At 34.8% G+C, this 24,014-nt stretch overlaps 2 protein-coding genes across 2 annotated transcripts in view; one reads left to right on the top strand and one right to left on the bottom strand.

Annotated features, from left to right (window-relative positions):
• LOC128199256 (uncharacterized) overlaps nt 1–19,377 on the top strand; it is a 54,421-nt gene extending 35,044 nt beyond the window's left edge. Inside the window, exons 2-3 of the mRNA XM_052888024.1 lie at nt 17,094–17,178; nt 18,751–19,377. The gene's annotated coding sequence lies outside the window, so the exon portion shown is untranslated. The remainder of the gene's footprint in view (nt 1–17,093; nt 17,179–18,750) is intronic.
• The window catches only part of LOC112047228 (dynein beta chain, ciliary), a 62,163-nt gene that overhangs the window by 35,441 nt on the left and 2,708 nt on the right, over nt 1–24,014 (bottom strand). Inside the window, exons 6-43 of the mRNA XM_024084264.2 lie at nt 23,667–23,770; nt 22,871–23,059; nt 21,558–21,731; nt 20,998–21,133; nt 20,036–20,264; nt 19,397–19,588; nt 17,973–18,107; nt 17,351–17,487; nt 16,549–16,738; nt 15,930–16,031; nt 15,258–15,411; nt 13,983–14,178; nt 13,476–13,566; nt 13,023–13,272; nt 12,533–12,678; nt 12,119–12,239; nt 11,601–11,741; nt 11,235–11,329; nt 10,616–10,783; nt 10,112–10,281; nt 9,535–9,754; nt 8,668–8,832; nt 7,675–7,848; nt 7,109–7,257; nt 6,593–6,716; nt 4,998–5,128; nt 4,779–4,893; nt 4,214–4,438; nt 3,931–4,117; nt 3,626–3,804; nt 3,302–3,497; nt 3,007–3,217; nt 2,634–2,775; nt 2,096–2,252; nt 1,541–1,781; nt 1,207–1,408; nt 644–868; nt 29–367 (exon numbers count right to left, since the gene is read on the bottom strand). Coding sequence (XP_023940032.2) covers nt 29–367; nt 644–868; nt 1,207–1,408; nt 1,541–1,781; nt 2,096–2,252; nt 2,634–2,775; nt 3,007–3,217; nt 3,302–3,497; nt 3,626–3,804; nt 3,931–4,117; nt 4,214–4,438; nt 4,779–4,893; nt 4,998–5,128; nt 6,593–6,716; nt 7,109–7,257; nt 7,675–7,848; nt 8,668–8,832; nt 9,535–9,754; nt 10,112–10,281; nt 10,616–10,783; nt 11,235–11,329; nt 11,601–11,741; nt 12,119–12,239; nt 12,533–12,678; nt 13,023–13,272; nt 13,476–13,566; nt 13,983–14,178; nt 15,258–15,411; nt 15,930–16,031; nt 16,549–16,738; nt 17,351–17,487; nt 17,973–18,107; nt 19,397–19,588; nt 20,036–20,264; nt 20,998–21,133; nt 21,558–21,731; nt 22,871–23,059; nt 23,667–23,770 — 6,502 coding nt within the window. The remainder of the gene's footprint in view (nt 1–28; nt 368–643; nt 869–1,206; nt 1,409–1,540; nt 1,782–2,095; nt 2,253–2,633; nt 2,776–3,006; nt 3,218–3,301; nt 3,498–3,625; nt 3,805–3,930; nt 4,118–4,213; nt 4,439–4,778; nt 4,894–4,997; nt 5,129–6,592; nt 6,717–7,108; nt 7,258–7,674; nt 7,849–8,667; nt 8,833–9,534; nt 9,755–10,111; nt 10,282–10,615; nt 10,784–11,234; nt 11,330–11,600; nt 11,742–12,118; nt 12,240–12,532; nt 12,679–13,022; nt 13,273–13,475; nt 13,567–13,982; nt 14,179–15,257; nt 15,412–15,929; nt 16,032–16,548; nt 16,739–17,350; nt 17,488–17,972; nt 18,108–19,396; nt 19,589–20,035; nt 20,265–20,997; nt 21,134–21,557; nt 21,732–22,870; nt 23,060–23,666; nt 23,771–24,014) is intronic.

Here is a 24,014-nt window from a genome sequence, read left to right as displayed (position 1 = left end):
ACATATTTAATAACGATAATTTTCAAACCTTATTATCATCCATCAAAGTGTTTAAACTCTCAATCCACATCGGATCTATATCACCATCGAGGACAATCCATTTAGGACCATCCCCAGGCATATTCGCCATATCCCGCATAATTGTTGAAAACAGTCCATCCTTCCATTCCCTGGTAGCTGGATTAATAATACCGAATAGTTCGTCGTTAGTAACCGCTTTTGGGTCAAGATCGTTGTAGTATGGCTTCAGTTTTAACATGTGGTATGTTTTGTTCAGGCACTGCCAGACCATGGATTTTCCGGTGCCCGCGAATCCGTCAATGAAAACAGAGTGACGCACGGCAAATAATTCTACAAGCTGCACCATCTGTAAAAGTCATATTTGAGAGAGACAGCGATGTTTTGTTTGACTAAAAACGGGAACGTCAGTGTATGCAGTGGTAGTAATTACATGTTTATTTTTTTAGTATCCGACACTTATAGGTGAATATTATACCTAGACATTAAGCGTTTTTGAATATTGATGAATTAATAAAATACCGAAGGTCAGCATGAGAAGAAAAACAGACACATAAATTTTAGAATGAAATTACTCCATGAATTTAAAATTAAATGAAATATTGATTATAATGGATAAACTAACCTTCAAAATAAATCCTGGTTCGGGTTGAAGTTTCATAGATATAGCACCTTCTACAAGTCGTTTTTCGAAATCAAAATCTCTCTTTCTCGGTACGTCAAGGGCGGGGAATAAATCACCAATCAAACCCATAAATACGGGCGTATCATCTGTTACAATTTTAGGTATGTTGAAGTCTCTCAAGGCTCTCATCAACACCTGGTCTTCTGGTCTCAAGCGATCACCTCTCTAAGAAAAAAAAGATTGTACAATTAACCTAATGTTGTTTTCTCTAATCAAGCACTAATAACAAAACTGTGTGCTTAAGTCAGATCTTCGAATATTTATCAGCTATATTGAAGGTGATTTTTTGGTAGATACAGACATTATTATGCATGTTATACTTGAAACAGCTATATTGCTATTACCACGGAAGAGAGAACTGCAGTCTCGTCATGCCACCAAATTCAAAATGAACTCTAAAGGCTATTTTCCACAAGACTATCGCGCCGCTTATTTCTCATTGTACCATAAAAATTATACAACGGCAGAAGGCTCTCTGCAAACTAAATTATTCAAGAAACTACCTTCAAAGAGCCAGCGACGACAAGCACAGACTTGATAGCTCTCAGACCCCAATCATAATGGTCTTGTTTGGACAGCAGCTCCTTGCACAAGGTGTACAATGTAATGAATTTTCGCGCCAGTAGACGCGCATCCTGGAAGCCTTCTGCTACTAACATGATTTCGCAAATCAATTCGAAATCTGGCACAACCATTGCACATGGCCTGTTGAATACATTACATTTTAATATAACGCAAGTTCAACTCACGACGGTTAATTTAATTTAATTAAAAATAGCTATTTGTTAATTTCAAAGAGTTAAATTGTGAAGCTTAACCGGAATTTGCATAAATCACCTGAAAAGAGCCTTTAGATTCTCAGGTAACTCAGTCCTTCCTGCGTATCCAGGATTCATTGTAATGAACATTCCGATTGTGGGAATAAGGGAAATAAACTCTCCCATAAAGTCGAATTTCTTCTTCTTAGCCTTAATAGCGTCAAGGACACTCTTTACTTGTACTGACACTACGGACAACACTTCAACGGAGATTCTGTTGAACTCATCAAAACAACCCCAAGCGCCAGTTTGAGCAAGTCCTGTTTAAGAAAAATCAAAGAATTCATCATCTAGATTCTAATCGTTGCATATAGCATTTATAAAAGAGACCTCGTGATCAATGTAGCACCATTTTCCACAACAAGGTATACAAGCCTCTACGCTTTGCAAACAGTTATGAATATCATAATTTCATTGATGTCTAGATGTGATTTGCATAACTTTATTTAGTACTCAAAAGGGCCTTAAATGCTTAACTAATGTAGATATCGATGAAATAAAAAAACGTCTTAACCTTAAAAGACGCAAAAAGTAATTTAAATTTTAGATCAGCGGTAAAACTGTCAATACCAACCTTTGTAAATATTCCCGCAAGATTTATAGTCCATCTGTTCGGAGCAATTGAATACATATACCATGATACCTAATGCCCTGCCCAAATCCTTGGTGGTTTCGGTTTTACCTGTACCAGCAGGCCCTGCAGGAGCTCCACCCATGACCAAATGGAGGCTCTAAAATAGTTTTGATATAACATTAACAAAAAATAAATCATGTATGCGTAATTAAGGAAACTGAAAGAAATAAAGATGTAATCGAAGGACTAATTCTTAAAATGGCAAATCCATGAAACATTAGTGACGTACATAAAACGCAGTGCTTGTAGTATATAGATAGAAAGAAATAAAATGTTTTATTACACACACATATATATACAATAAACGAAAAGACAACAAAAAAAAACAATAAACCCGAAAAAGAAAAGACCGAAAACAAAATGGACATTTAATGTGTAAGTAGTCTTTCAGTATTTGTTACGCCAGAAGTGGATCTACCAGTGCAGCACTATTACTTAACTTTTACAAATTACTATTGCGTAACTTAAAAGAACAAACCTGTGTGAGCGTTATGTAACATCTGTCCGTCAATGGGGTGATTACAAGACGCGGTGTGTTTCCCAAGTATTCATAATCGTAGAGAAACTGAGCATCGCAAATGTTTGCAAAACAATTATTTGCATTTAAGTCCCACCGATGCCTAATAAAAAACGGATTATTATATGAAAATAGTAGTAGTATAGTAGTATAATAGTTCTATATATTTTTTTTTATCAAAAGTTACCGGTGCAGTCAACTATTGATGAATTTCGATACTATGGACCAATACCATTTTTGATGACTACATATTTACAAAATCTGCTAATCTTGGGAATTACGAATATGAAATAAATTATAATAATTTTAGTAATAATAATCGGTATCTAATTACCTCAGTTGACTCTGCCATTGGAAAGCGGCAGACGTTTCCACTTTAGCAACAATAAGTTTGGCGACGACGTCTCTTGAATGTACATCGATAGTACAAATGGTCATAATTTTCTGTCGATCACCAACAGTTAAATCACCCAATAGTAAAACAATTAATGCATTTAGCTGTGCAATTTGTTTTTTCTGGTAATCTTTGAGCGCATTTTCATAACCTGTATGAAAAACAATTTAACCTTCTGTATGAGACTGATTAAAAAAATGTATAAAAGATCTTATAGAGTCTTAATGATTCTTACCCTCCTCGAGTTTCTCAAATGCTTGATTAGTTTCTGTAGTCCACCAGATCTGGGTACCAACTAGTGCGGGCTGGGCTGGCCAATCGAAAACCCATTCATCACGAGGTTTATCTTCATAGGACTTCACGCTGTGCTCAAAAATATCGCGAAGAGTGTACCGCATGCAATCTGTCACTCGATTTAACCACAACTCGACCTGTTTAAAAATTGAAAAAAATATCGTTCAAGTACCAAAAGGATTCCTAATATGGCTCTCTGTTGGTCAAAAATGGTCCGATCTTTTGATATTTACTGTATATCCTTACCAGATCAGTATCAACTTACCTTACCAGAGCAATCACAACACGGGGGCTTAAATGGCACGTGTTCTTCGTTCTCTTTAGATATCATCTCAAAAGCGTGTTTACTGCCTGGCTTTACAAATACGAGTTTAGCTAAATTGTCATACAACTTTGATAGATGCCTACATACAGCTGGCGGATTATTTCCATTAGACAATATATCTAGAAGTTTAACAAATTTAATTAATTAATATTTAATATAGGAGATGTAAAACACTTAGAAAGCAAATGTAAAACAAACAACCAAAGAAAGTAAAAAGAGGTAAGGTTAGATTATAAATCTATTACCAAGCAAGTCAGCCGAGGAGACGAAGTAAAACCGTGGGTACGCCAAGCGTTTCGTCTCCAAATAATCGTTAAGAGCCTTCTCGCATAGATTAAGTGCTCTCATTAGTTCTTCCAATTTGTCTAGCAGTCCTGGTTTATTAGTAGCTTGAATAACATTTGGTGTATTTGCTATATCTTTAAGTAGTTCCTATAAAAATCCATATATGTATTTTCTAGATTTAATTAGTACCTAATTTGATGCTACAAAAAGTTACAATTATTCGTTTCTTTATTATTATTTTACCTTGAAAGTTTTGTCAACATTATCAAATCTTTTAGAATCTTCAGGTAATTGCGAACGAATATCGTCAGAACCAACAAAGATACTCTCCAGATATTGCCATTTGCGTTGCACTTCGAACCATATAGCAATAACTGCATCTGCAGTGCCAAGCTTTTTCTGCCATTCTGTAACCTCTTCCTCGTAATAGCCGATAAATTTCGATGACATCATGTTTTGGACTTGGTTCTAGAAAGCAAATACAAAAGTTCACTCAATCAGGCTGGTTAGCCCAAGCAATTCTTTTAACATTAAACTACATAGCAATTACATGATGCGGAAGTTCTTGTATAACAAAAAATAGTTCTAGTTTTTGTATAACAAAAATATGTGCAAGTAGTCTGAAAAATCATAAACTTAACTTAACTTAAAGTCAAAGTCAAAGTCAAAATTCATTTATTTCTAATGGGCTTAGTTTACAAGCTCTTTCGAAACGTCAGGTAATAATATTAAACTTAAGATAATGGTGATAATAATTATTCGATTCCTTATTACTATCGACTCTGACCTGTCGACGAAATTTGTTTACCTGATTGTCCTCAAGGGTCTCCACAAGTTCTTCGCTTGCTTTAGGCAGTTTAGAGCCGGTCCTATCATGAGTAGTATACTCGAACTCCATTGATGCCCATGTAATCTCCAATTCCCTAAAATATTTTAAATTTCAACACAGTCCTACCAAAGTTAAATTCTCTTACAAAATTATGATTATCTCGATATGTTAATAAATATTTTAAAAATAGTGTTTTACTTAAGAGTTTTTTCCATTGCTGCTTCCTTAACTGATTTGTCAACAATAGTCTTGACTTCTTCCTCATATTTATGGAGATTCAGTGCTAATAAATCTGCCAGTGTTGTTTCATCATCAATACTAAACTTCACCTAAAATTAATTTTAATGAAAATTATTGAGTACTTACCTAAAGTAAAATTCTTTCTGTTAACTAATTATGGTTTATTGAGGCTCTTAGTCTTTACTTATGCTATAATACTTCTTTAGACCAGTGGTTATAACTTAGGTAAGTGGGTCTAGAGAAAAATTTCAATCTTTTTCCTGCAGGTACAGGTGGCACAGGCACAAAAGATGGTGATAAATTAAGTAATACTAATTTAATTTGAGACAAAGTAAATGCCATGTCATCATTCGGTTATTAAATAGATAATAATTTAAATCTTACCTAATTTATAATTTTTCCTGTACACTTAATTTATGTATAACATCTCTACATGAGCTCTACTCGTATAACTACATTTTCTTATTCTATCAAATATTTATACTACGGTCCTTATAAATAATACGATTTGTTATTTACAAAATAAATTCTGACAAAATCAAATTATGATTTTGCGAGTTTGATTGTATCTTTTTTGTTAGTGGTGATATTTGCAGTCCATTGTCTCTTATTTCTTGCAGAGTATATGATCTGTTAAATTTGATAAATTTATTGTTACAATAGTTTGCATATTCTTGCAACTTTGGTCTTCGAAAGTCTTGTAGTTGAAGATATCTTTTGTAATCAGTATTAATCGCAACTTTTTCCTTTTCTGATTCGCCAACTTTATTATTATGATCAACTTTATTATAATCATCTAATGTTTTAGCTAAATCTTCTAATGATTTGAAGTCGTCTAGAATTTCTTTAAAAGATACGCGACTTTGAATCTTGTGCCTAATTGAAAATGACGTGGAATGTCGATGATTCGTTTCGATGGTCACGATGAATGAATGTGCGGCTTTCTACATGCAAAATGTTAAAAAAACGTGTTATCATTATTAATAATGTGTTATCATTAAAAATAACGTGTTATCATTATTAATAATGTAAATAATTATTATTTACAACGATTCTTGTCTTCATATCTTCTAAACGAATACACCACTTCCAAAGATTTGATTACGACTTTGATTTGATTGATGTTAAGACTTCTTAAATGATTTTTAAAAAATTAAAACAGTACTGCAAAACATTGAGTAGTTCTTACCATTCATTCGTAAGGAAGATATGATGATACAAAAAAAAATACCACATCGAAGATAACAATCATAATAGTAATTAATTGATATATTGTATTTACAGTGTACAAAAGGCCTGTGATGTCCATCGGCTGATATAATGACGATGATGATGAGGATGATTAATAGTGTAATACAACTTACGCTTACGCTTAGATCTTTTAAACTACGCAACGGAATATAATGCGGTTTTCAACAATAGAAAGAAGATGCTTTAGTAGAATAGAATAAAAAAATCTATATATATAAAAAAATAAAAAAATTGGTAATGGCGGTCTTATTGCTATTTATTGAAAAGGACTCTAGTAGACTCTAGTAAGACTCTAAACTTACTTTTGTGGCCATCATTAACTCAACCCAGTGTCTGTCTTTAATAGCGGGGTTCTGCAGATCGGTCACCGCACGCAATGAAGTCATCAAGTTCTTTATTGTTGCTTCTATTGTTAGGTACGGTTCCCTAAAATTAATATTTAGAGGTACTTTTAGCGAATTCTCTGGAATGTGAGTAAATTAAATTGTGACCTGAAAAAACGCGGCAAAATAGATTTAATATCTGACATTTAAATAAAATAAACATCGTTTCAAAACACTTCTTCCTGGTGTACCATAACTACGTGCTTTTTTTTAATTTGTTGCGTTTTTTAGATCACGCTTTAATTTGCCAGATTCTAATAATGATGAAGGTGCTTTCATATTTGCTTTTATAACAAAATCTTGATGACTAAAAATACCTACTATACATATTTGTAACCGGAATATTCAGACTTAGGAGCATTTAATCTGCATTTTCACCAGTCATAAGAAACTCTAGAGAGTGATATACACGAGTAAGATAAAAAAGTTATTCACCATGATCTCATTTCCTTATCCAGCTGTCGGAGATCTTTTGTAAATCGTTTACACTCCTGATCCATGCCATCGGCGTCGATCTTCTTCCATGGAGATTTTTTCCAGAACTCTATTGTACCCATCACTAGATAATAGTAATCCCATAATTGCTATAATGTAATTAGTTACCGTTAAATCAATTGTAGATAATTTTGAAGAAACTAAAGAAAAAGAACTGTGTGTCAGCTCCGACGCATGGTGTTTACTCTTTCAGATCGTTTGTCTAAATAGGTACGTCTCAATACCTATGTATTAAAAGTGAAAGTAAACTCCAAAAATTAATTTTACCTTTTACACTATACATCTTAAACACTATAATAAGATTTTTCAATTCAATTTTCAAAAAAGTCACAATAGCCCTCCCTCGGTTTTTGTATCAATTTCAATTTTGTTTTCGAGATAGTGCCTTGACAGACGGACAGTCAACCATATGATTCTCTAAGGAGACTGTTTTTTCTTTGTTAGTACGGAATTTTAAAAATTCAAATTTCCGGTAAAGAGAAACGGAGCTTAATATAATTAATTACTTTAGCAAGTTTTAGTTCACGTCGACACTGCTTCAGATTTTTCTCATCAGGTGGCTGTATATCAAACAGACTGCTAGACTTCTTCAAGGTTTGCACTACATCTTCAAATTGCAGAAGCTCCTGGTTGACTTTATCTATTTGATTGTAGGGCTCCTTGCATCGTTCGTAGAAAATCTATGTAAAATAAAATATGATATTTTGTTTCAAAATGTTTGAAAACGCATAATTTCCTAAATTTGTACAGGAGAATAATTAAAAAAATACAATTGTAAATAAAATAGTAAAGTACGCGCCCTATCATGCGACTAACACTTTGGTTTATGATTGTACCTGCGCAGGTGATTTTCTTTTAAGATTTTGCTTAATCTTACTTGTCAGGGTCCATACTTCTTCTTAATTAGAAGTTCATTAGAAGCCACGGTGGTGGACCCTGAATGACCTCGGTAACAATATCTAGCAAAACATTAAATAAAAAGGGGCTCAGAGCCGAACCTTGGTATACACCGACTGTGAATGGAAAATGCGATGTGTCCTCAATGGCAGTCCTAACTATAGATTCGGAATTAAGATACATGTCTGATGATGTCAATATAAATCTCAGGTACCTTTTAGATCGCAGTACCCACCAGATTACCAACCGAGGCACACAGTCGAAGGCCTTTCTCAGGTCTAAAAATGCAAGATACAGGGGCTGGTTCCTTTCCCTGTGCGACCCGTTCCGAAGCGTTCGGATAGCAAACATTAGATCCGTCGTACTATACCCAGGTTGAAAGCCATATTGACACTACATACTCTTGACGCAGCCGTGTTTCGATAATACGTTCGAAAAGCGTCAAGGTGTGGCACATTACTTTGATACCGCGGTAAGGTCGCGCGGTCTACCAGTTTATCTGTCAGGGTCTATACCACGCGGTATTAATTATTAATTAATACCGCATGGTATAGACCCTGACATAACAAATTGGCTTAGACGAAGTTTAGTTTTATACTAACATCCTTAACTCCAAACTGCTCTCTGTACATAGTGATTCTCAGATTGATTAACGCCACACGTTTAGAGATGAGTGCGGCCTGTGCGGCCTGCATCGGTGCCACTTCGTTCTTCATCACGGTCGCCAACTTCACCAGGTTACGCCATTTCTCCGGCAGGACATCCAACTGGTACAATTGCAACGAAAAAATCATACGTATCGGACGCATACAAACGGATACATAGTGTTATATTTTATTAATTACAATTAATAATTATATTTGGCAATGAATGGTTTAATGATATAGCAAAGAGAGGTGGAGTGATTAGATGGCAATAAGTGAAAAAGCGTCTTTAGATGAATACTATATAGTGTTTTTATAAAACAAAAAACGAAATGAATATTACAAGTAAGGTTCTTGGAAAAAGTATGAGACTAAAGTGAATTATGAAATATATGTCTGAGTCAATGAGTTACTACCAAAAATACCTATTAAACTTACCAAAGTATATACCGAATATTGATGTGATTCGGTATATGGCTATGATCCACATAGAGGCATTAAATATTAAATGATTCATTACAATGTATTTTTAAAGTAACTTTCATCTAAATTACCATAACATTTATTTAAAATAACTGTGGTAGATATGAGTATAAAAACAATTAATAACCCTGATAAATATTTACGTTACTTTAAGGTTAAAAGAACATTCAGCAGAAAGCTGAATAATGAAAAGTTAGTAGATCTAAACTAAAATCTAAATTCAAGCAATATTTTGTTCCAAGTGGGTGTTCCAACATTTGGGTTTTCATTTTAAGCTTACCATTGCATAGTATTTCCATTTGAAAACATTAACAGAGACCGAATTTTACATCATGGTTTTACCTGTTCATAAGTTTCCTCAGGGAATTCAACGCCATACTCCTTAAGAACGTAGATAATATCCCTGAGAGGTTCAAACATCATTTCGGTCCCAGCGTCTACTTTTGCTTTCACTTCGTTGAGTACACCCATAATTCTTAGCAGGCCCATGTAATCATCCTCTGCTAACTCAACTGTCAATTCTTTAGTAGCGTATATAATGAATTTCTCTAAATCATCGAGGCTGAAAGCGACCACATTGATTCAGACTTTTAATTTATGCATACCATTTAGTGCAATATCTAAATTACCAATACGTGGTACTTTTGCCAATATGTCATCAGCTATAATTCGTTTATTTTTCAGAACCTACTAATAATAATAGACATTACTATTACTAATTAGTGGACGTCGTTAATCCAGCCCTGTTAGCCCAGCGTAAAGGCTGTTCTAAGCAGACGTCTACTAACTATAAACTACGTCTCTATCAAATTACTCTCTACGTCAAGCTGTTTTCGAGATTCCGTGATAAGTGTAATTTCGCTTTTATATATTTACTTTAGCAGATACCTTATAGTAAATATTAAAAGATTAAACACACCTCGTTTGCACATGATCCTTGAGATTTTGCTTATAAAGATTACTCCATTTGCATATAATGTTCATGATCGCCTGGTTGAGCCGCTTCAAATCAAGTTTTAACCAACCATTGCAAAGATAATCGCTCGGCAAATCTGACAACTCTTTGTACAGTTTATTGTATTTGTCGATCTACAATATTGCAATGACTATTACTACAGGCTAAGATGACAACAATTTATTTAGATGCGCTAGTAATTTACGTATTCACTTTGTAAACTTTAAGCTCTCTAGAAATTTGTATTGTGTGTAGGCATTGACCTCTTAGTACCAATTGTAGGTATAGTTTTAGTTCAGAGCCGCTTAAAACTAAGACAATTAATAGTAATGCTACAGTGGACTTAACAATGATATACTTCGCAAAATTTTAGATTGACTAGCGCTTATCATCTTGGCTACCGCTTCATCGTTTTGTAAAATCAGTATTGCTGAGGAATAGATATCAAACTTAGGCTGTATTAAATACCTCATTTTGATATTGCTCTAGTTTGGGTTTGACTTCAGGCGGATCACAGCCATTCTCGTAACGATACTTATCAAACTCCTCGGGAGGTATCACGCGACCGTATTTCATGAAACCCGCTAAAACTTCTTGCCTGTCTTCCAGCCACAGTAGTGCATATTTCTCGTATTTCTGTAAAATAGTATACAATTATCCATCTAACTGTCAATGTTAATAGTCATCTTTGATTTTGCGACCTTCAACTGAAGTCTAGTAATGAGCTAAAGATTAACTCATTGATATTTACAACCGAAACGAAAGATTTTCTATAAAATATCTAGCTAGAAAGAAAAAAGAAGACCTTGACTAAGGAAACTAACGCTGATGTTTTTGAACTAAATAATAATACAGAGCATAAAAACAATGGAACATATTTGTTGTACTTATAGGTACCTACTATTAACCAATCTCTATTTGTTTATTGGCTGAGCTAACAATAGCAACAGAAAACAATATTTATTACAAAATAAGAAAACAATCAGTTCATACGTCTACCAGTTTTAAAGTTGAACCAAGAAACGTTAATTTATTTACCGACCAAAATTCAATAAAAAAATGTACATTTAAATCAAAAGACAGTTACCGAGGCATACTGTACGACGTCGGTAATACTATTTTCAACCCTTTTCAGTATGTCATGATACAGATCGATCATTCCATCCTCGTTTCGTATGTCCTCTGAAAAATACTAAAATTAATATAAGCATGAATTAGCAGTACAAATGATGGATGTATCAAGCACCTAAACATTTAAGTAACTAAGTTTACAGTTGATGTGCCTTCATAAAAACAACAAGTTAGCCATAGTTATATATGTAGAATGTTAGAATAAGTGTATGTATATATCGTACTTTATTTCCATTTCAATAAAAATATTTTAACCCTTTAATGAAGAATGACGTGCACAAATACAAACTTAGCTGGATATGCTGTTTTATTTATTTCTTACCTTCATAGTTTTCAAGGGGCACGATGGGATCAATTCTAGGGAACAGTGTCGCTTGTAGGAACATATCCTTCATCATTTCTCTGAGTGTATCATACAAACCGCCGCTATCGTCAATATCCAAAGACGGAGAGAAATATATATCTGTATTGAAATATATAACATCTTTAACAACCGTTACTAGCTTTTTAAAGTTTAAACTATCGAGTGTGTGAGTGATTACTAACTTAACTATCGGTGTGGGTTCAAACCCGGTCCGGTGCATGCACCTACAACTTTTCAGTTGTGTGCATTTTCAGAAATTAAATATCACGTGTGAACGGTGAATGTAAAACATCGTCAGGAAATCTGCATACCAAAGATTTTTTTTTTTATTCTCTGCGTGTGTGAAGTCTACCAATCCGCAGTGGGCCAGCGTGGAGGACTATTGGCCCAACCCCTCTTATTCTGAGAGGAGACTCGAGCTCAGCAGTGAGCTGAACATGGGTTGATAATGATGAAACATAATAGATAACACATACCAGGATCTCTAAGTTCAGCAATAATTTCCATAAAAGCCACCCTCGGTCCTTTCTCTAAGTCAGTCTGTGTCTCGAAGAGATCTAGGCTTGATTTGATCGCTTTCATTACTTGTGCTGACACCTGATCCACGTAAAATTATTTTCAAATGTATATATTAAAAACTTTTGATAAAACTGTACAAGTAATATCGGAGTTAAAATAAATGACCTCAAAGTTATAATAAAAGTACTGATTTTTACATTTTTCAACTTAAAATATAGCCTCGATACAATTTGGAAAACAAAAAATAATTAAATAAAATGAATCTGACAGTGTTCTTTCTAATGTATTCATTTCATGTGTGGCTACGAACGTCGAAAATTAAGCCACTTTTACCCTAAAATCCTTCAAAATATGAGGGATATTAAACTAACCAGCGAATCAACATATTTCACGTAGGCTGGCCATCGTTCAGCACGGAAAGCTTCCTCCTCCATCTCACGACGCTCTTCTTCGATATCTGCCAGCTCTTCAGGATCCAGTTCTTCTTCTTCCTCAGCAGGCGAGTCTATTGCCTCACCTATTTAAGTAATTGCATTATTGTATATGTAAAAACTGGACTCTTGTATTTAAAATCGTATAGCTCACGTTCAAAATAAGAATTATTAATATTTGATGCTAGGTATTAATCTGTATTAAGTTAAAACAAATTTAATTAAAGTTATTATTAAAACTGACTAGCACCAAAGTTAAAATATTTTTCCCATGCATATTTGTTTACATTGCATAGCAACAATAATTTACCATCTATACTAATATTATAAAGCTGAAGAGTTCGTCTGTTTGTTGAAATAACTTGAACGCGTTAATATAAGATAACATAAAACTTGGGCTACGGGGTCGGGGACAAACGCATATAGTCACCTGCATCTCTTAGTTCCTGCCGTTCTCTTTTTGCAGCTTCTTTAGCTTCTCTTTTCATCCTTCTTTCTTCTCTTCTCAAAAACTTGGCCTCCGCTAACTCAGCTTTTTCTATGTCCCTCAGCTCTTTAGCTTTCCGCTTGGCTTCTCTGTTGTCCATTATTTGTTGAATTTTTTGTCTTCTAGCTGTTTTTTCGTCTTCGTCCAGCGTTTCTTCGTCCACTTCTTCGAGTTCTTCTTCCTCTTCGTCAGACTAAAAATTTCGCATTCCTTTTTAAAACTAAACTCATATAACTACTTTTTAAAATGCAAGCTCATCTTAAAATTTTGTTTTGTGTTAGACATTTTTTATGTAGTCCATACTATTTTAGGAATAAAAAAATAAACTGATACTACTACTACGATTCTATGGAGTAAAATACGAAATAAACAACAACATTAAAATTATACACTTACTGATTCTTCATCTTGGATATTGAAAAATAGCTTGTAGTTAACTTTCAACTTATCTTGAAACTCTGCATGACTGTCTACGATCTTCTTACTCCTATTCAGAAATATAATTACTTTAAATAAAATTAGAAATATAGATAGTTTATTTCATTAACCATAAAATAACTCCTACTTAAAATACAGTTTAATGAGTATTATTTCAATCCAATGTATAGTCTCCATTAAAAAAATCATCTAAATCAGTGCAGGTGTTTTGCCATAGGGCATTACAAACATACACACTTACTCACACAAACTTTCACCTTTATAATACTAATAGTTGAACCGGCAAACGTTGTTTTTCCTCACTTAGGGGTTATGCAAAAAAGATGTTGGCCAATTTTCAGATCTAGCCGATACAGAATTAGACCTTCCTCCATATGAATAAGCCATTAACCACAAATCTACAGGGACCGGCCCTGTAGCACGCTTTTTTTACAGGCTGATAATGATGATACAATGACAATTTACCGTACAAGTAATCTGGAATTTCGTTCATTTACTGCAAGGAGTTCCATTTTCTGCGGGTTTTCTTTGCGATTGTGTAGTGGTTTGTCACCCCATACAGAAATATTTTCAAGTCCAGTGCGAACATTCTTCTGCGCTGTCAATACACGCTCTTGAAGCGTATTGATTGCTGCATATACTTCAGCCATCCATTCTGTGACTAATAAATAAATTTCATATTATAAAAAATAGTTACAATTTACAGTCAATCTATCTCTCCTAGTCCTGGAAGTCCATTATACTTTGGATATAGAGATAACACGACAGACCAAGTGCGTTTGTGTGTAAAAACTAAAGGTTCGTTTTGTTACGTTTCCGTAACGTATCCTATTGACATAGACGTCCACTTAACCTCGTCGTACGTATCGGATACATCGCATTAAACGTATTTTGCTATTTTATGTAGGGCGTTTTTGGACTATCCGTGTCATCACCGCAAATCCCTTTAAATCCCTATAGCTCCGAAAGTAATGATCGCAGATACCCTGTTACTTTTAAAGAATTGCTTTACTATGAGAACACTCTTAATTTATATACAATTTAAAAACTGTCATCATCCCTATTGTGCACACAATTAATAGTTTTGTATGTTTGTTGAAATCATGTTGTAAAAGACTGTGATTTTTTTTCCTTTTCTTTTCTAAGAAATTTTCTGTATAAATTCTCAGTGTAGTGTGAGTGGGGAAGTGAGTGTGTGTGAGTGGGGAAGCTGGCAGTGTTACACCAACAATTTGTGTCTTCTATCTCTAATATTACCTACTACTAGTTACTAACTATAAATCTATACTAATATTATAAAACAGTAAAGTTTGTGAAATTAGAAGGGTTAATTTCCGATTTTGGAAATTCTTTTACCAATAGCCACGTTATTTGTGAGTGTCATAGGCTATATTTTAAAACGAAAACTACGCCAAACGCCAAACTCGGTCAAATCGCGAGGCAACGGCAAGTTACCTAATAAAGTTCATTTTGGGACATGTCATTTCTAGAATTTAAACACCTATCGGGTCCAAGTTTTATCGAAAACCGTTCTCAAGCGTTCCAAAATGAGATGCGATGTATTTGGCAATTGATTTTATTGATACAGATGTTTTTTACATCGCATTAAACGTATTTTGATTCGTGCGGTCCGTATGATGCGGATCAGAGGACGCACTTGTATGACTTTCTATACAAATAATATTACGATCCGTTTAATTCGATGAAAGTTATCAAAAAATGCATAATTTTATTGCTCACAATCATCATTCCAAGTTAGTTCCTCAACGCCCCTTCCGAGAAGATCATCTATCGCAGATATTTCTTTCTCTATCAGAGCCACTTCCGTTTCGTGACTACCCTCGCGTATTGCGTTGTACCATGATATAGCACGATTAAGGCGATTCATGTCATACTGTAAATACCAGCTATATAAATTGGAATCACAGATGAGCAGGGTTGTTATTTATCTCGGTGTATCATATAAATAATGAGTCACTACATAGTTTTTCATCATATTTTCGTTTTTGCAATCATCTAACATTGTGTTTTCAACTAAATGAATTAAGTATTGTCATTTTACGTAAAGTGGAATAGTAGCAATTAAAAATATAAACGAAAAACCATTATTTACGTTATTTCGTTGAAATAATCATATCATGATTGATCATAAAAACGAAAAATCACTGCCACTTGAAGTAAAAAGGCATTTCGTTGAAGTAACTATGTTAGATGATCACAAACACAAAAATACGATGAAAAACGATGTTGTTAGTTAGTAGACTTATTGCTTAAATAGTACACCGATATAATAAAAACCCAGTAGAAACATTTTAATTATATTTTTGTATATTTATAGTACATCTTCACAATATATTAGTATTAAAATGTGTATTTTTATTCAGAATATAAAAATATTAATTAAAATTTTACCTGTAATTTTTCATTTCTTGCATACAATTCTAAGCCGTCTGGTGGTATGCCTTGCTTATTCAAATACTTCATGTAACGTATCTCTCGTAACAGCATAACAAGCTAATATTAATACAGAAAAAAGTAACGGTAAGTACGATGACTACAGTCGTATAATAGGAATAAGATCGGAACTATGGTACTTCCTTGCGTTACCCTGAGTTACCATACAGTTAAGATGTAAGTAAAGTGTCGGACGGAGTTTATTCTTTACAAGTTAGCCCTTGACTGCAATTTCACCTGATGGTGAGTGATGATGCAAGGTGGAAGCGGTCTAACTTGTTAGGCGTAGGATAGGATGAAAATCCTCACCTATTTCAATTTCTACACAACACCGTACCGGAACGATAAATCGCTTGGCGGTACGTCTTTGCCGGTACTGAATGAATTCCAAGGAAACCCGGCACCTTTTAGGACTATAATATGATCTTCTTATTTAGTAACAAAAACCAATCAAGAAAAATAAAATCAGGTGATAAAATAGGGGTTGTAAGTTTATATCGATTTTCACGCGGTCGAAGTCGCTGGTTGATTATAACTAATAATCTAACTAATTATAATCAAAACAGAACCAACTCACCTCAGGGCTAAAATTGTTCCTAACGAACGGCGGATCTCTATATATAAGATTTTTAGCGAGATAAGTTTTACAGATGGTGGGGACCGTGGTGCACCACTGCTTGAACTGTCTGTCTTCCACTTGGCCCAGGTAGCTCAGCATTTCATTATGCTTCTGTTTTACGTACAGGGCGTTTTCGCACTGCGTAATACTGTCACAAAATATCAAATAAACATAATAAGAGACTAAACAAGTAAGAATTTGAAAAAAAAACCCAACTTTCATTCAAATAGCTAGAAATAATGGATTATGTTGTAAGGTGATAGGGACCCTGCACTAGAATGAGCAGTGTTGGTCGACGACCAGGCAAAGATGACATCAAGCGAGTCGCAGGGATTGGTTGGATGCAGACGGCTCAGGATTGTGATGTTTGGAAGACCTTACAAAAGGCCTATGTCCTTAAGTGGGCGTTCATCAGCTGTTATCTGATGCTGATGATGATGACAATGATGATGATGATTATGAATGTATTATGTACCTTACTAAATAAAGTTATATGTGCTCAGCAGGGAGGTGCGAAAGGTGCGCAACCGAGGAGCAGCAGGCCGCGGCGTTTGCGTGCACACTGTTAGCGGTAGCGCACGGTGAAAGGTGCGCAGAATAGGTTGCGCACAAAAACATAACGCTCTCATTCGTTCATCGAATTTTACTGTCCATATTTTTTTCATACCGGGGCTTTATATGAAAAGTCGAATCTTAAGGAGTAAACTCCAAAAAAATGCGACTTAAGGTAAATCTATAAATACGGGTTAGTTATACATACGGATCTTCAAATAATATGAAATCTTCCATAGGGCGCTGTATCCTTGTCCGTTGTTTATAAACCCACCACAGCATACCGCTTACTGGTGGTAAGTAAGGATCTACCATTGGCCTTTCTGTGCTTTTAGGATTTAATTTCTGAAATGAATCATTTTACATACCAAATTAGTCTCCTATTCATATTACCGTAAATATAACTTGAAAAAGAAAATTTAGCCGATTTTTAACAACACAAAAACAAAAACCGAAAAATCACCTCATTATTATATTTATTGTTATATAATAATTTATTATGTTTAATTAGGGGTTATTTTTTTTTTGTCCCCATTACATTTCAAATTCTGACGATAGTCAATATACCTACTTATTGACGGGAACATAACTTGAAAAAAAACTTTAACCTTTATGGTCTTATATTTTTATTTATTTATTATTAGAAATTTTTGTATTATATTTACCCAATTGTTTATTTTTAAAAATAAAACTACTGTTTTTTTAATTTTAGACAATATATAAAACAACCCTTTTCTATCCTTTAGATGTTTAATTTTTATTGTAATTGAAGTGGTCATTTATTTTGTAGTAATAAGTTAAAGGCATAATAAATTTTATTTCTAACTTACCGCCATGTCTTCGTCAAAGATTTCTTTTACATGATCTAAATTGGTGTGCATAAAGTCAAGTACTTTAGGTATCTTTGACTTTAGTTCTTCTTTTATGATAGATCGATGATATAGATCACCAATGATTTGAAAATACTGAAAAATTATTCATTTCTCACTTAAACTATGTTTAAATTATTCGTCTTTTACAATAAGGTTAAAGTTACCTACGCCTGAAGGCTTTAAATTAATTTAAGTTTTATCTAGTATAATTAGCTGACCCGACAAACATTGTTTTGCCTTGTAAATTTTGGGGTGGGCCACCCTTATCATGTGGGGGTATAAAAATATAGAGTTATTCTCAGAATAATAAAGCCTGTTCTCAAAATTACCGAATATACATATGAAACTTCATCAAAATCGGTCAAGCCGTTCCGGAGGATTTAGTCAACTAACACTGTGGCACGAGATTTATTTACGTGTTTATATGACTAAAGGAATTCTACTATACAATAATATCTCTAAACAGCCTCCGTGACGCAGTGGTGTGCGCGGTGTATTTACAAGACGGTGGTCCTGGGTTCGATCCTCGGCTGGGCCGATTGGGGTTTTCTTAATTGGTCCAGGTCTAGCTGGATTCAGATTTTCATGTTACTCCTAACAAATAAGCCCGCTTTCATCTAAGATTGCATCATCACTTGCGATTGTAGTCAAAGGCTAACTAGTACAGAATAAAAAAATATATACAATAATTATGTACTATTTGGCATTCATAAAATCTTTATTGTTTTGGTTACAGGGAGCTGCTGGATCTGGGATCGAAAGTAATTGAATCTAATGATGTTGAAAATAATAGTATTTTTGTTTCAATTTATTCTAAAAATAGCGGACGCCCGCGACTTCATCCGCGTGGAAATCAATGTAAACTTTCAAGCCCTGTTTCATCACTTTAGAGTGTGAATTAATAAAACTGTAACTCTTAATTACTTTCCATACAAACTTTCAACCCCTATTTCACCCCCTTCTTATTTTATTTTCACAATATAAAGTATCATATAACCTTCTCCGTAAACCGTGCAACCGTGCGTGGTCTTAAACCGTGCGTGATGCTCGAATAACAAAAAAACACGGACAGAGAGACATACAGACAAAAATTCGTATTATAAGTATAGATTCTAGATGGCGCTAGTAGTACCTTATGTCACGGTAACGTTTGTCGTTACAAATGATATAAGTAAAATCTCAAATTGAGAATAAATGTATAGAATTCGACCAGTTTTATTAAGTATAGATATAGATATAGATATAGATATAGATATAGATATAGATATAGATATAGATATAGATATAGATATAGATATAGATATAGTTATAGATGATTCAAAGTAGATAAATACAATATGATAGATACTGTACGTATGTAAATATATATGATTGATACAAACTTTGAAAAAGTGTTCCAAGTCTTGACACTCATCCAAACCCTGAGAGAAAAGAGAAGCAAGCTTCCTGTCAACGTCCTCGATTACAGCCAAGTGTTTCTGATAATCCGGTAGGAATTTGTTGTCTTCAGGGTCGGCGGGATCGTATGAAATATTGCCGAGATGTTGATAGGCCAGTGTGTAGTCCTCCAAAATCTATAAATTAGTGGATATCATAGACAATCAATTTCTACTATATACAAGAAATTCAGTTGTTTCAGAGGTTAGACAACCAACAGAACAGACAAAAAACATTAAACATTTTTTTTTAATAAGTACCACAAACGGACATAATTACTTATATAGTTTCATTGCCTATATGTATGTATGTATGTGAAAAGATGTTAATTTGAAATTACAAACAGACACTTTAATTTCATATTATTTGAAAAAATTAAGAATACGGCAGAACCTATACATTTTATATTTGGAATTATAAATACTCAATCAAGCCTTAACTGAAGTAACATAATGTAATCAATCACGAACGCAAACATCAATCGCAAAATTACAATTGAATCACGTTTCCAGCATACAGCGATTAAGCAATTTTGTTGATAGATAAGTAAGTATAATTTATTAAAACAATTCACGAAATCAAACCTTTATACATTCCGAACTCAAAGTTTTGCCTCTCAGTCCAGAAAATTCAACTTTCTCCAACTTCAGAAACTCGACAGTCGCCGACACAAGGTCCTCAATCATTTTCAGCCTCTTCATGTAGACGTTGAAACGCATAAAGACGCGATCGAAGTCGAACGACCAGCGCACAGGCATCACACCGGGAGGGAAGAAAGTGTGCACTTTGTCGCGGTTCATTTCGTAAGTATCACTAAAAATGACAATGCGATAATTTAGTACAAGTGAATCATTGAAACGCATAAAGACGCGGTCAAAGTATAGAATGATCAACGTACAGGCATCACACCGGGAGGGAAGAAAGTGTGCACTTTGTCGCGGTTCATTTCGTAAGTTTCGCTAAAAATGTCAATGCGATAATTTAGTACAAGTGAATCATTGAAACGCATAAAGACGCGGTCAAAGTATAGAATGATCAAAGTACAGGCATCACACCGGGAGGGAAGAAAGTGTGCACTTTGTCGCGGTTCATTTCGTAAGTTTCGCTAAAAATGTCAATGCGATAATTTAGTACAAGTGAATCATTGAAACGCATAAAGACACGGTAGAAGTATAGAACAACCAACGCACAGGCATCACACCAGAAAGTGTGCACTTTGTCGCGGTTCATTTCTTAAGTTTCACTAAAAAATGTCAATGCGATGAGCCGATGATTAGAACGAGTGAATCTTTGTCACACATAAAGACGCGGTCGAAGTCGAACGACCAGCGCACAGGCATCACATTGCGAGGGAAGAAAGTGCGCACTTTGTCGCGGCTCATTTCATAATTTTCACTTTAAAGTGTCACTGCGATAATTTAGGACAAGTGAATCATTAAAATGCATAAAGACGCGGTCGACTAACCAGCGCACAGGCATCACATAGACTAAAAGGCTACTGGTATCAATTGAGGTTCGTGTATAAATAAATATGCTTAAAACTTACACAAAATGGTTCAAAATTCCCATGGCCTTCCTCAATTTTAACAACTGCTCATCGGCCTCGCCTTGAAATATCGTGGGAGGGTCGATGGAATTGGTGCATTGCTGGATCACCAGATTGCATACTTCCCGTAAAAGCGCTGAAAATGTATACAAATTATAGAGCATCTTAAATTAAAGAGAAATTAAAAAAAAACTACAGCAGCTACACCATCATAATTATCAAAAAAAATATTTTTTTTAAAGAAATGTTTTTTAAAAAAAAAAACAACCCACTTCAAAAAACATAAACTTCGCCACGATACTTAAATTTTTTTCCCCACTAATCAGTTTATAAAACATACCCTACTGAATCAAAAAAGTCTTATCAGTCTTATACGTGGTATTATTACATTTAATTAATTTATATCGGACAAAATTCGAAATACCCTTTCCAATAAAGTAAAATATCAAAATCAGACCATTACGCGTGTTCATAAATTAAAAAAAAAATTATGCGTCGAACTTTCCGTTTTTTCGTCGGTTGAAAGTAGATTATTTAAGTGTTAATATATCAAATCTTACGTATCAATTTCTCGACGCTACAAAAGTATCGGGAATTCCCCCAGAGCAAACCAATACAATGGAACATCGGTCGTATGAGCGGCTTAGCGTCGGAGAAGTCGGTGCCTTCAAACGTTTCAAAATGCGGAATCAACGGCCTTTGGTAAACGTAAATGTCTCGGCATTCTACAATAGCTGCGAATACAATAAAACACCAGTATAGCTTATCAAGCTCGTTCGTAACACTCCCAATGATCCGCGGGCCGGGTAGCGATGAGTGCACCTCACTTCCCCGCACGCACGATTTCACACCCGCGCAGTCTGTCCCACCGTCGCCCGCATATCATGGGAGTGTCATCTCGTTGATGATACTTGCCAAGCTACAGCGACGACTGAAATTTTCTCGTAGGTAACCCATTCATGTGGTTCTTTAGTCTGAATGTATTTTCGGCTTAGTACGTTAAATTATATCAGTAAAACTCGTGAATATTTAAACAATTAACCCGTAAGGAATCAGATTGTTAGGAACCATCACCTCTGTAAAACACTCAAGTTTTCAGATAATATTATTATTATAATAGTGGTGATAAAAAGAGCAAAATTCCATAAATTGATCTGCCAAAGCGATCATCATCGACTCCTTTCCCTTATCCTACTTGTCATCATCATGTCAGCCGATGGACGTCCACTGCAGGACATAGGCCTTTTGTAGGAACTTTCAAACATCACGATACTAAGCCATCTGCATCCAGCGAATACCCGCGACTAGCTTGATGTCGTCAGTCCACCTGGTGGGGGGTCGACCAACACTGCGCTTTGTAGTGCGGAGTCGCCACGCACTGTTCATTCGAGGACGAAAGAATACTGTTCCGGTCATCCCACTTCTGATCCTACTTATATGGCGTCTCTATTACTTGTCAACTCATCATAGACTACCTTCACACTCCAACCATCTCTTCTTTGGCCTCCGCTCCTGTGTCCTTCCACTTGCAAATTCAACATTTTTCTAGTAATTTGACTTTCATCCCTCCGTAATACATTTACATACCAAGCTAACCTTTTACTCCTCAATTTTTCTGTCACTGGCGATCTTCAAATAAGACGCTTCTATGAATCATTATAAAAAAAGTCATCAATTTTACAGTAACTGTAAATCATGACTAGTAATAATTTTTGACAAATTTTTTTAAATAATTGTACAGGCAAATACAAAACTTCATTTGAAAGTTCCTTCCCCATGTTATTTATTATTCACTGATAAGTCAAACAGAATCCAGACAATTCAATTGGTAATGGAAAGAAAATGAAGTGCTAAAATCAAAAACCGTTCTTACCAGCCACAACATTCGTGAGCATAGTTTTGAAGCAATCGAAGTAAACGCTCTTGGTCGCCTCGAGGTAATGCGCCATCCGCTTCACTCTGGGGTCACGTAGTTGTGAGTAGATGCCTTCGAGGTTACGCAGTCTAGCCGTGTAGAACTCTATGTCGGCAATCGGCAGTGGAAACTTCGTTCTCTTAAAAGCTGATGATTATGAACTAGATGAATATTGTAACGAAGAACTAGAGACATAGGGTTCACAATCGCTCGCCCATTTCGGATTAGTTACCATTTGAGTTAATTACGTCACGTTATCTTTTGTTATTGTTTTTTTGTCGAATTTCGTGGAATAAACAACACGTGTAGGCGTTCCCAGAATGATCTGGAAGCGTTCTGGCCCAACACACAAGTCGAGTCACCAGGTGCTTAATTCCAAATCTTCGATCCCTAGTTCGTAACAATATGAAACAAGGGCCTGTTAGCCACGTGATACGTCGATTCTCTTTCTACAAACGATAACGCTTCCAAAAGTAAAGAAATATATGATGATAATGATGAAAGAGAATCGACGTGCCTCATTGGACCAAGATCCCATAGATTAGGTTTACATAACATTGTAAAAAACCTAAAAGTTGGCTGTTCCTATCGTCTCAAAAGATAGCCAGGTTGTAAGAATTAGAAAATACAGCGAGAGAGTTTCATACTGTAGAATAGAAACGAAAATCACGTACGTACGAATGTATAGTCTTTGTATGTTTTGAAGAAAAAGGGATAATCCTAAGTACCTATTGTAAAAATTCAGAATATATACCTGAATAAGAATCTTCTTGCAATAAATCATGAACCTGTTGTGTCCACTTTATGATTGCTCCTTCTATATTCGTCTTCAATTGAAGGTCTACTGCTTCTGAATCACTAAAATACATTAGATCCTAGGTTTATCGTAAAGCAGGTAAGTCCAATAATATACTAAACTAGCTGACGCGCGCGACTTCGTCCGAGAAACGTAGTTTGTAACAAATCCTCGAAAAACAATTCAATTTTCAGGATAAAAGGTAGCCTATTTAAGCAATAAGACTGCCTTTGCACATTCTAGTATACTATTCTATTTGTTAAAGTGTTTCTTGTGTGTTAATATATAAAAAATACACTCAGAGGC

The sequence above is a fragment of the Bicyclus anynana genome, chromosome 21 (genome assembly GCF_947172395.1).
Source record: "Bicyclus anynana chromosome 21, ilBicAnyn1.1, whole genome shotgun sequence".
NCBI lineage: Eukaryota > Metazoa > Arthropoda > Insecta > Lepidoptera > Nymphalidae > Bicyclus > Bicyclus anynana.
Note: the sequence above shows the minus strand (reverse complement) of the source record. Positions and strands in the feature narration are given on the sequence as shown.